Genomic DNA, 13,656 nt, shown 5'->3' with positions numbered 1-13,656 from the left:
ACAGTGGATTTATTACCTTTAATAATTCAGATTATAGGATTCTGTTAGCAATCTTAAATGGCAATCTTAACATGTAACTGGCATGTATTCTCAGTCAATTAAAATATCTAAGTTTTTCGTATACAGTAAGTCACATCCTGTGGGTGCACCCAATGTTTGCATTTCAAAGTTTTTGAAGTTTTATTTTGGTGATTTTCTGATTCTTTTTATCCTCATATTCTAGAATTTGTCTACTAGCAAGTTCTTTTGCACTTCTTACTGTCACTCTTACACTTCCATCCTCCTATAACACCCCAGAAAATTTGCACCTTTAAATCCATAATACTTGTAATGTCTGGTGCTTTGTATAATTTAAGAATTTGGTAAGCAAAACTTTTAAAGCTGTAACCATATCTGGTAACAAAGGCATGTACCTTTCAGCAGGCAGTTGCAAATATCCTTCTGGGGAAACTTATTCAATAAATATAGTATTGTATTTATACTATTTATACAATACTGTATTTATTGAATTAAATTTTCTGCCATCTTGCATGTATTATACATTCATTTATTATAAGACTTCTCAAGAACATTGCTGAAAACACAAGGATAGTGTTTATGGTATTTTTTGATATACGTATGCAAAAAATATCTACAAAACAATGAAGTTATTTTATGATGAATTGTTCTTATATTTATAAGAAAACATCTTTTTATAAATGTGAGAAAATAGCTTTGCATCTTTTTTTAAAGATTTTTATTTATGCATACAAAAACTGAGGTACAGGCCAGAGGTGCAGAGGGGCTTGAGAGGATTTACCAGAGACAGAGTGGGGAACAGATCAGGTAGATCTACTGAGATACACTACTGAGGGGAGCAGCTGTTGAGACAGGAGAGGTCTGCTGGGCCATCTGAGTCACCTCTCTAGCCAGCCGGGGGATGGAATGTGCTACAGTGATTGCTGAAAGCTTCATAGTCCTGAGACTTAACCCCTTGCACCACCAGGGAGACCCTTTAGCATCTTTTTATAAAGATATTTAAAACCTCTATTTTATGAAATTTTCATTCATTTTGGAATTGGGACATTTACCTTTTTCAATTTTACTTTGTCTTTCCAATCTTCCATTCCAAAATTGCTGTTAATATTCTGAAATCAAAAATGTTTGATGTTTTATTACTTATTTTATAACATTTCTCAATATGAAGATAAATTCATTTTTAGTAGGTGCTCTATTTTCTCTTTCTTTGATTTATATTACACGTTTTTTCCCTCTCAAATCTGTTATTCTTTACTGTCCAAACTGGCAATAATTATTTTTATTAAAATGATAGAAAGCACATTAATTGAGAAGTTCTATTTCTTCCCTGTTTCCTGCAGATTTATGCTTTTATACCAGATGTATTTGTTCTGTTATTCTTGCCCCATTCATTTTTATTTAAATATTCATAGTGCTTTTGTTTAGAAATGTTATGTAAACTTCCGTTAATTTGTTTGTTATTTTTATAATTATGTGCTATGCTTTTACATTTGACTTTGGTTAAAATTCCTTCCCTTTTATATACTTGACTAATATGGCTCTGTCTGTAGGGAAGTGGGAGGTTAAGCAAACCAAGGTGGTGTATATTGAAAGCCACAGGCAGAAATTACTGGTACTATAAATATTTAAAATCACTGCCAATGTGACAGGTAAATGGATTGTATGCATTGCTAATTTGAATTTTTTATTATTAGTGAGATTAAATGTCTATTGAATGTTTTAGTTATTTTGCATTTCTTCTTGGAATTGTATTTCATGCCTTTGCTTATTTTTATCTGGGTATTTTTTTCTTTAAAAATTGTTTATAACTTTCTTTAAATTTGTTAAAATTTATGAAAATTTGTGTATTGAATATGCAATAGTCCTTAGTGTTCTTATATGCAACAAATTATTCTCCAGTGGGTTGTCTTTCACATTTAACTTTTAACTGTAGTTATAATTTTTGGTGTTGTGTAAGAATTTTTTTTTTATTTTTTGCACTTACTAAAATCTATTTTATTAAAATAAAATAAATTTATTAAAATAAAATAGATTTTAGTTCCTTGACATAATTCAGCATTTCCCCAACTCCTTGCTTGAGGATATCAATCATCTGAGGTGCTTGCAGTTGATAAAGATTTTCAGACACCTGCATTTCTCCCTCAAATATTCCCATTTAGCAAGTCTTAGATAATAGATTCCAGGAATCTGTATTTTTAGGAAAGTTCCTTCTGTGATCCTAGAGAATGTAGTCTAGAGGCTAGAGAATTTAAACTCTGATTTCAATATATCCTACAAGCTAGATTTTTTTAGAATTTCTGGTACAAATTACCACAATGCAATGGCTTAAAATTACAGACATTTATTCCTTTACAATTTTGGAGGCTGGAAGTCCAAGATCAAGTTTCAGCAGTGTTCCCTCTGAAATTGCTAAGGCAGAATCTTTCCTGTTGTTGGTGGCTTCTGACAAGACGTGTATATGGCAGCATAACTCCAGTGTCTTTTCTTCATCTTCATAAGAACTTCTTCATGGGTCTCTGCCAAATCTCCATCTCCTTTCCTTATAAGGACATCAGCCATTGGATTTAGTTCCCACTCTTAAGATAGGGTATTCTCATCTCCCCACCCTTACTTTCATCTGTGAAGACTCTATTTCAAAATAATTTCACATTCACAGATACCAGGGTTCAGGATTGAATATACCTTTTAGATACATACAGTTGAACTCCCTATACTTGGCAATCTATCATGTCCTATACCACCTTGAATTATAATGTAGGCTCATATGTAGGTAGATTTCAAACAGATGATTCTAAGATGTATTCAATGCTAATAAGCATGCCCCTATTGCTTATTATTCATTTTCTGCATTCTGGTTAACTGTTAACCAATGTTTTCATTATTTCTGTCCAACCCTCAGAATATCTTGATTTTCCATTGATTGTAGAGCACTGCAGTACCAGAAGTAATTTGCTGCCTGACCAGCCACTTGGCAATGATTCTAACTGCCTTTATGGTTATGTCAGAAATGTAGTCCTTTATTTTTCTGTCAGGAGTAAACATGAATTGTTCAGAGATTTCAGCAGCATTGATTTCCTTATTGGTTACACACACACACACACACACACAAAGATTAGTTGTAGTTTAGCAACTTTTTTTTTTCATGTTTAAACACCCTGAAAATGTATATTATTTTCTTACACATACAGTTATGTATTAAAACATTGGATTGTTATTTATCTAGATTTTATCATTTGCCATATTATCAGAACAATTTAGCACTTTTCCTAAATTTTTATTTAGTCTCATTCTACATATACTTCCTCAGCGTTCTTTTTGGCTTTCAAAACTTTGTTATGTAGTGACCATTTCCAAATCTGTCTCTCAATTCTACTTGTCACTCCTAGAATTTTAGTAATTTTCTCTTATGTTCTATTGAAGCCATTCTGAAATTCTTTCAGTTTCTCATACTCTGACTTCTGGTCTTTTAGGAATACAATCTTTCTGGAGTATCTGAAAAGCACTTTCCCCCTTCCATTTTTGTTTTGATTTAACCTGACTATATCATTCATATCAGCCTGTATTATCATTCAGGAAATTAATGTCTAAGATTAGTTTACATGTTTCTGTTCTATATTACAGCAAAATCTCTACTGTTTATATGTCTAGTATGTAGAAAAGATTTATCTAATTATTATTAGATAACTTGCTTAATTATTACCATTTGCTTAATTATTACCATTTTTGCTTAATTATTACCATTTTTTGCTTAATTATTACCATTTTTTCCAACCAGATTATAAACACTCTGTGCTGAACATTGTAGCCACAGTGCCTACAACCATTTTATTCATTCATTCATTCATTCATTCATTCATTCATTCATTCCTTTGAGAGATATCTAGAATTCTATCTGGCAAGAAGTTTTCACTTAGAGAGTTTTAAAGGAAAATGTTTTTGAAGTAGTTTTCCACAAATTTTATAAAATGCAAACCTGGGCTCAGTGATATTAAGCACCTGCCCAAGATCACACTTTAATTAGTGATGAAACCAGGATTAAAACTCAGGTTTTCTGACTGTAAAGCCTGTGTTCTTTATACATGGCATTATATGTAACTTAAAAATGAGGTATTTATATATTAGCAGTAAAATGAATATCATGTTTGGCATGCTGTTCTCTTATGTCTTTCTCCAAAATTATATATATATATATATGTATATATATATATGCATCTTTTGAAATCTGCAATATATAAGTGCCAATTTTCAGGAGTCAAAAAGAGTGTCAGGAGGTAGAAAAGTTATGTATTTTCTTAGAGAACATCACTCTATAATCTGTTATTTTAATTTAAAAATTCACTATTTTCTATATTTCATTATATACATTGGGTAAACAAAGCAGAATTACATTTTAAATGGAAAGCATAAACCATAGGATTTAGAATTAAATTTTTCATCTTTCCCCCAATTTTTCCATGTTATCATTTAAAAAAAGATATTAGTATGTTAAGCAAGTTATAGTGAAAAAATAATGTGTTTTGGAATCAGTCAGATTAGTATTCCAATTATACTCTGATGCTTGTTGGTAATTCAATATATCCTCAGGCAAATTATGCTGTTTTATTTTGCAAATTGGGGTTAGCAATAAAAACTGCAGAACTGTTGTGAAGAGTGTATGTATATGTCCGTGTATGTTTATACACACACACATATAATAGTTGAGATTAGCTTATACCTCTTGCTCAATAAATAATGATACATGGTGTGAAAATTGCTGCCTCCAACAGTTTCCAATAACAGTTTCCTAATTCAGGACTACCCTAATATTATTACTTGTCATTTATTTAAACTTGAGCCCTCTGTACATTTTCTATATATTTAATCATGACTGTCAAATTTATCTATATAAGCTAGGACTACATAATCTCAAATAAGACTATGGTAACTGTATCCTGAGATAGCAATAATAAATTCAAAATATTTGTTTTGCAGCCAAGGAGAAGGAATAAATAGGAAAATGCTAGGCTAGGGATTGGAAAGAATAGACATTGCATCTTAAATCAACATCACTGAGAAACATTCTTCTAAGGATTGTATACTGGATAATTTTAAGTAACATACCAACCATGATTACCCTTGAGAGAGAGAAAATTGTTACCATTTACATAATAGCATACATATAACATGGCAATAAATTTTAAGTGAAAGATATAATAGATAAATTGAGTATACTACCTGTAACAATAGAAGATTTTTTAACAGTCCATTAATCTATATTAAGCATTATATGAGGTTGAAGTAACTACTGAAATAAAATACAGCATGTTTGCCTTGCTGTAATTTTAGCATGCTGAAGTATATATTTTGGTTCATAATTTCTCTCTTTCAGAGTTAATCAGGTATCCTTCCAAATGCCCTACAGTTTTTGTCTCAGGGAATATCCAGAGTTAAATGTATTTATGCAAAGTCAAGAAATGAAGGATTATATGCAATGTTTAAATCTTTGTCAATATGAGAATCCATATTGGTATTTTAACAGAACACATACCCAGAAACAAACTGAAATATTCAATCAACTGTTCTCAACTTTTAAGTTAACACTAGCATGAAAGGAAATGGAGGTACCACATTTAATTTATGGCTTTTGTTCAGTTTCTAGGGGGAAATGTATATGCTATTTGACACAATTTCTCAATCACTGCAGAGACTGGTGATAGGACACCAAGGTATTAGAGACACAACATATCCCTACATTAGTAAAAAATAAGGGACCATTATATTTAATTATTTTATAGAACCCTTTCAAATATTTTGCACTCTATTGCATTATGAAGCAGGAAAAAAAAACTAAGATTTTTTTTAACTTTTTTTTTTAATTTTCTGAAAATAGACATATTTTACTAGAATGTTGTAATGATCCTGGAAATTGCTGAGTTTTTTTTTTTTTAACACTAAATGCTTTCAGGTTATTGTACATTTCTGGATGCTGCTGCTTCTGACTTCTATAACCAGAGAGGCTGAGCGATTTGAGACACACAGCTTTGAGAAGGAACAGAAGTGAAACATTCATAACTTTACCCCCAAATGTCCCTTCCATTAATATAATAGTTTATTTTGGAGATTTGTCCCCTGCTTCTTCCAGATCCTAATTTTTTTTTCTTATATATAATTTGCCTTTGTGGCTTTTTAAGCTAAGTGGAACTGCAAGGTGAACAAGAGAAATGATATAACTGAGACTAATGTAAAAATTTAATAAGAAATGAGATGCAATTGTTTAGTCTTAATTGCATGGTATATGACACATTCGCTGTGGGTAGGGATTTAAGATATGCTGGATTTAAGGTTATTTTATTCTAAAATTTTGTTACCTTTTAGGAGATAATATATGGGTTTATTTGGGTCCTTTTTTTTAGAATTTAAAACATAAAATGAATCTTAAAAGTTATATGGAAAATTTTCCAACCAATAAAATATTGCCAAGTTTCTGAAGTTTTCAAACTAGTTTTTCTGGTTTAATTTGCAATGCTGATTAATATGTTCTTAAGTTTATAGAAGAGATATTTAGAAACGTGAATTAACATATTATAGATCCAAAAGAGATAATGTGACATTAGATCTCATTATAGCTTAGAGTCTATTTACATTTGTTTACTCACTTGAACTAAAATCCCATTAATATTTTGTTTAAAATATGTAATTCATGTCTGTTGGATATCATCTAAATATTAAACATTTCATCTAAGGAAGAATATTTATTTTTGATATTAATCTTGATTCTTGAAACATAACCATAAGTTTTCATTCTCTTTTTAGGTAACAAAATAAAACTCTTAGAAGTATTGATTAAATTATTCCTTAAGCATTTTCACTTTTTTTGTAGTACTTCCACTTGTATGTCAGAATATTAGTTGAGTTGTCGCATGTATTTCTTTGATATAATATTTTATCACCATGTATCAATAATCTCCTGTTTTACTTCTGTCTTTTTTTCTTTTTTTTTTTTAATTGAAGTAACATTAGTTCATAACACTGTATAGGATTCAGAGTTAGAGTATCATACCTCTTTAGATGTTTATTACCAGACCACGTGCACTGCCAAGAAACCTGTTTCACCACAGTTCTTTTTTTTTTTTTTAAGATTTATTTATTTATGCATACAAGAATTGGGGTACAGGCCAGCGGTGTGGGGGGTGGGAGGATTCACCAGAGACAGAGTGGGGAACAGAACAGGCAGAGACTGAAATACACTGCTGAGGGGAGCAGTGGGAGAGGTCTGCTGTGCCATGTTGGTAGCTCCCTGGCTGGCGATCGCACTCATGCAGAGTTGGCTGCAAATAACTTCACCCTTTATGTCTTAACCATGTGTGCCATGAGGGAGGCTCTCACCACTGTTCTTTCGGCCCCCTCATTTGCTCTCCATCTTCTTAACCACTCTGGTAGCCTCAGAACTTTGGTCAGATTTCTCAGGTTTGATATTGGTTTGGTTTTGTCTGACCCTTTGTTTTGATTTTCTGTATTCCAAATGAATGAAATTTGTCTTTCTTCATCTGATTTTGTTCCATCTATGTTGCTGCAGATTACATCTGTTTTTGAATCATATTTAGACTCTAATCACATATTTATTTTTGGGTTTTGAAAATGTTTATTTATTGTAAAATTTATTTGGTAACAATGAAATTTAATAAAGATTTGTTCCATTTGAGAAAATATCCATTCAAAAAATACCTCAGATAGCCATACTTATAGGTAAACTCACTTAAATTATTTTTAGGGAGTAAAAAGGCAGGTAATCAAGAATATCTTATCAACTAGATCTGACTTGAGATCACCACTTTTCCTAGTTGGTATTTATTAAATAATATCCATTTATCTCTTGAGATCTGAGCAAGTTGCCAATAACAATAGATGACTCTCACTTGGAATCTGTTTACTAGATAGCACTGCTGGTCACCCTGGCTGAGGTTATTTTTCCAGCTCAGCTACTAGGGATAATTCTTACAGTCTGTAGTATTGACTGGCTTCATCATTTTTAAGTGTGAGGACTCATATTCTAGCTTTTAATTCTAATTTAAAATAACCCTTATCGGTAATATATATGTTTTTGATACTTTCAAACAAAAGTAATTTGCTCACATACTACTATTAATCCCATAAATCAACTGTTTACCACTTACTGTGGACTTTCAGCTTAAATATCATAGTTTTCAGGGAAAAATACAAACCATATTAAAGGAGTTAAAACCACGTCACTTAAATTATTGTTTCCTAAACATTTCATCACCATTGTGCTTCATAGATGAAGGTACTAATAAAATGCTCTGTGACCTACTTTCAAATGGAACTACCACCTGGAGTATGTTGTAAAGTCCTCAACTCTTCAAAAGAAATTATCAAGGATAGGTCTTATGGAGTGTGACAGAAATGTTTAGGTGAATTTTGGTGTGATTTCCCATAAAAATAAATGAAAAATTGATAGTGTGATAGAATTTAAAGATAAGATCACAAATTCTGAATGACTGAAATTTCCAACTTTACGACCTTATAAAAAGTGTTCAGTGTGAAAAAAAAAATCATTAACCCAATGTTATAATTGTAAAACTATTTAGAGAAATATCTCTAATAGAAAGAAATTCTACATTACTTAATAAAATAATTTCTAAAAAATAGTTAACTCTTAAGCTTAAAGTACACTAAAAATATGGGTAGTGTAAAGTAACAGTTTAGATACATTCATGGATGGTTAGTTTATAGAAGATAAGACATCGACATGGTATAGTGTGATGGATATAGTCCGATCAACTGCATTCCAAAAAACTTTATTCATTAAGGTTATATATAACTGTAGGCAAGTTTAACTTTTATGAGCTTCCATTTCCTTAGTCCATTTTTTGGAGGAAGCTGTCAAATCATTTCACTTTTTTTTGTTTTTTTGTTTTTGTTTTTTTTTTTATGTAGGGTTTCCCCAGTGGTGCAGCGGTTGAGCGCTGGGTTGCAAGGCTGCCTGCAGCCTCTGCAGCGCCAGTTCCATCCCCTGCCGCCAGGCGAGGGTCCCATGTGGCGCGCAGACCTCTCCTGCCGCCTGCTGATCCCCTTAGCAGTGTGCTTTGTCGTTCTGCCTGTTCTGTTCCCCGCTCTGGCTCTGGTGAATTCTCTCACCCTCCCGCGCTTCTGACTGTACCCAGTGCTTTTATAAATAAACAAATAAATAAATCTTCAAAAAAAAAAAATTATATCTTTAAAAAAAAGATTTACTTATTTCTACAAGAACTGGGGTGCAGGCCAGATGCACGGGAGGGTGAGAGGATTCACCAGAGACAGAGTGGGGTACAGAACAGGCAGACTGACTGAAATACACTGCTGAGGGGAGCAGTGAGCGAGACAGGAGAGGTCTTCTGCACCATGTGGGACCCTAGCGGGATGGCCAGGATCGAACCGGCGCTGCAGAGGCTGCGGACAGCTTCACAGCACGGCGCTCAACCGCCTGCACCACCAGGGGAGGCTCTGTTTTTATTTTTCAATTCATATTTTCATTGTAACATTGGAATAACTGTATATGATTTAGTTTAATAGGTTTATGCTTCCTCAGAAATATGTCACCACATAATACTTATCATTAAAACATCACAGCTCTTTAACATAGACCATAGGCCCTTCCCCACTTTGTTCCTATACACCCTACCTTTCCAGCTAGTAACCTCAATACTGTGGTCATATTTGTAGATTTGCTTTGGTTTAGTTTTGTCTGTTTTTTTTTTTTGTTTTGTTTTGTTTTTCTATATCTCATGCTTGAGTGAAATCATCCAGTATTTGCCTTTCTCCTTCTGACTATTTATCATTAGCATAATCCCTTTAAGTCCCATCCATGTCGTTGCAAAAGGCAAGAGTTCATCTTTGTTATAGATGAGTTGCATTCCATTGTGTGCACAGATAGCATCTTCTTAATCCTTGGGACTCATTGGTCCTTGGGCACTTAGGTTGCTTCCATAACTTGATTATTGTAGATTGTGGTGGAATGAAATAGGAGTGCATATATCCGGTTTGAATTACTGTTTTTGCCTTCTTCAAATAGATACCTAGGAAGTGAACTGCTGGATCATAAGCTATATCTATTTTTTTTAATATTTTGAGAAAATCCATATTTTTTTTCCATAAGAGCTGAACCAGTCTACATTCCCAATAGTATATGTGAGTTTCTTTTTCTACACATCCTCATATTTCTGTTTCTGATTATTTTGGTATGAACTAGTTTCTCACCTTTGAGTATGATTCTAGCTGTGGTTTTGGCATATATGACCATAATTGTGTTATTTTTTTTTTCTTTTATACCAGTTTTCCTAAAAGATCTTATCACTAATGGAAACTTAATCTTGTCAAATGCTTTCTCTGCATCTATTGATCATATGATATTTGTTTTTTTTAATCCTTTAAATTGGCTAGTTATCTTTTTTTGTTTGTTTGTTTGTTTTTTCCAGACTAATTTTTTACCCTATTGCCTAATATTCTAGTTACGTAAGGTTAAGGAAGCAAATCTTCTGTTTTAATTGATTAAAATTTCATTTGACATCTGGTTCTCTGCTGTTGCTGATTTTCAGGAAGTTTTTGAAACTAAATTCACTTTTCAAAATCCTTACAATTGTATGGTACCAACTAATCTTATCTTACTGAGTTGCATTTGCTGTTTTTTACTTTGAACTTGTGATGTTGGCATCTTTTAGAGGGAAATGTAGAGCTAACTTTCCAAGTTTGACTTTCTATGTTCAGAAAAAGACTTTCCCTTGTCAAGTTTATGCATATTACATTGCAACACCTGAGTATAGAGTTCCATGCAGGTATTATTCACTAAGAGGTGGTTGATTCCCTTGGTTCAGATTATTGGTATCAATGCATTTTTCTTATACTATAATGAAACAAAATACTCCTTAAACAAATCATTTCCCTTTGCTTTCAATCACTGGGAGTACTCATTTAAAAAAAAATACTAAAAGTGCAGCTGACAATCTCATCATAAATTGAAGATGCCATAATTCAAAATGCATTTAATACATCTACCCTACCAGGCACCACAACCTTAAATATGCTCTTACCATTTAATTTATTCTCAAGTTTAGCAAAATTATCTAATACAAAGCTTATTGTATAGTAGTGTTTATTGCCTCATGTATTTATTGAATATTCTACTGAAAGTGGAAGCCAGAATGACCTAATTCAAAATTTAAAGTATGGTTCCTACTGGATGCTTATCACTTCCCCACAATTGCAAAGTAAAAAAAAAAAAAAAAAGTAATTTAAACCATTATCAATCAGAGACCTTCTGTATGTGCACCCTTGGTCTTCAGGAACTTAATCTCTCTATTTTTTCATCTAATGTTTCCTCTGTGCCATTTGTGGAGGACAGGGTAGGAGTTCTGATCACATTCACAGCTGAAATATAATAGAACTTAAGTCAAGTACAATAACTGTCAGTAATATCTTTCCTATTGTTTATATCTTTCACAGAATTCCCAACGTGTGAACCACTGACTCAATTTATATGCAAAAGTGGAAGATGCATTAGCAGCAAATGGCACTGTGATTCTGGCAAGTACCAAATGTGCACTGTACTGCACTGATTTGATTGGGAGCCTGTGCTGCTTCTCCTCTTTCAGATGCAGTTTATGAGAGAAGTTTGCAAAGCCAAGTGAAATGGTCAAGACAAGTGATGAGAAGGCAGTTGGCACATCATTTTGGATTAGCATTAATGATAGGCCACTCAATATCTGTTGCCTAGGGATATGATTGATAATATTCAAGATATTATGCAGGACAGAGTTCAAGTCCACAAATATAAAAAGGACAGTTGAGGAAATGACCTAGACTATTCAGGTTCCACAAAGTACTTTTGTGAAATGTTTTGTAATCTCAGAATGGGGTAGTTTATAAATTATTATGTTATTACCAAGATCTTCTCAACTCTGTCACCTTAATTTTCATGTATGATGTGCAATTATAATTTATGATTATGATAATTGTAATAATTATGATTTCAATTGATAATTGCTAAATTATTCTAAATACAGGTAAATCAATTATATGTAAATTGATGAATTCTCAGCCATTGATTTCAATTTAAACTTTGATAATTTTACTTTGCTCTCACCTCTTTCCTGAAATATTTGTGAGTTAAGACTACATATAATTTATAACAATGATGGACAACTGTTGCCCAGAGTGAAAATAGTTACACATAATGTTAGTAGGTTCTTGGAAACTACCTTTTTAAATGAAAGGGCAAGTAACAAAAGCAGGATCTTGAATAATGTGGTTACCTTCATTCATCACATGTTATTTCTTTTTGCTCATCAATGTTATAAAATACAATATTGAATGAATAAAATTATGTTAAAAACTTGATGTACACACTTAGCTGGCAGTGGGAAAATATAATGGATCCTCATATTGAAAAATGGGAAAGGATTAACTGAATTAAAGATATAGCTATGGGGCCTCCCCTGTGGTGCAGCAGTTGAGCGCTGGTTTGCGAAGCTTCCTGCAGCCTCTGCAGTGTCGATTCCATCCCTGGCTGCTGGTGAGGGTCACACATGGCTCATAGACCTCTCCTGCCGCTGCTGTGCCCACTGATCCCTTCAGCAGTGTGCTTCATCAGTCTGCCTTTTCTGCTCCCCGCTCTGGCTCTGGTGAATTCTCTCACCCTCCCGTGCTTCTGACTGTACCCTTAAAAAAAAAAAAAAAAAAGATTTAGCTATGAACATGGGGCAAGAAAGATTGAAGAACCAAATAATAATTTTGCATATTAATTATAACAGAAGCTATATCACCTCTTGAAATTCCTACAATAACCATTGTCCTCTCATTTTGTAATTATTTCATGCTAAATAGATTTGTTTAATCAGCAGTTAGTCATTTCTGAATGAAATAGAAATTAAGCCTCAAAATCCAAAGTCAAGGATGTTTTTCTCTCAGGTTAGTAGTTGATACTAAATTATAAGTGAATCAGTATAAAAATTAAAATAATGTTCCTGCTACTCGTGGGGAATGTTGATCATAGATGGGTAATTCCTATTTCAATAATAAAGGAAAACTGTATACCAACAGAGATGTTAGATATTTAATGAGAAAAATTTTCATCCTGGATTAGTTTTTTTTTTAATATTTATTTATTATGCATACAAGAGCTGGGGTACAGGCCAGAGGTGTGGGGGATGAGAGTATTCACCAGGGACCCAGTGGGGAACAAAACAGGCAGACTAACTGAAATGCACTGCTGGGAGGAGCAGCGGGTGAGACAGGAGAGGTCTGCTGCACCATGTGGGTAGCTCCCTGGCCTGCCGGGAATCGAACTCCTGTTGCTTTGGCAGCAAATTGTTTCATAGGTTGTGTCTTAACCCTTGCGCCACCAGGAGGACCCCCTGGATTAGTTTTTAATACTTTCATATTGATGTTTCTTTCCAGATGATGACTGTGGTGATGGGAGTGATGAAGTTGGCTGTGTTCACTCTTGCTTTGACAATCAGTTCAGATGTGCCAGTGGCAGATGTATCCCAGGTCACTGGGCCTGTGATGGTGACAATGACTGTGGAGACTTTAGTGATGAAATCCAAATCAATTGTACCAAAGAAGGTTAGTAACTTTATGAAATTATGAAATCTCATTTTGAATGGA

General features: G+C 33.2%; 1 protein-coding gene across 1 annotated transcript in view; it reads left to right on the top strand.

The window, feature by feature from the left end:
* LRP1B (LDL receptor related protein 1B) overlaps positions 1 to 13,656 on the top strand; it is a gene marked incomplete at its 3' end in the record, with an annotated part of 1,731,654 nt that overhangs the window by 1,100,543 nt on the left and 617,455 nt on the right. Inside the window, exons 19-20 of the mRNA XM_084254814.1 lie at positions 11,494 to 11,574; positions 13,447 to 13,614. Coding sequence (XP_084110940.1) covers positions 11,494 to 11,574; positions 13,447 to 13,614 — 249 coding nt within the window. The remainder of the gene's footprint in view (positions 1 to 11,493; positions 11,575 to 13,446; positions 13,615 to 13,656) is intronic.

The sequence above is a fragment of the Talpa europaea genome (assembly GCF_964194135.1).
Source record: "Talpa europaea genome assembly, chromosome: 1".
Lineage (NCBI taxonomy): Eukaryota > Metazoa > Chordata > Mammalia > Eulipotyphla > Talpidae > Talpa > Talpa europaea.
The sequence above is the reverse complement of the archived record's forward strand: the minus strand, read 5'-3'. Positions and strand labels throughout refer to the sequence as shown.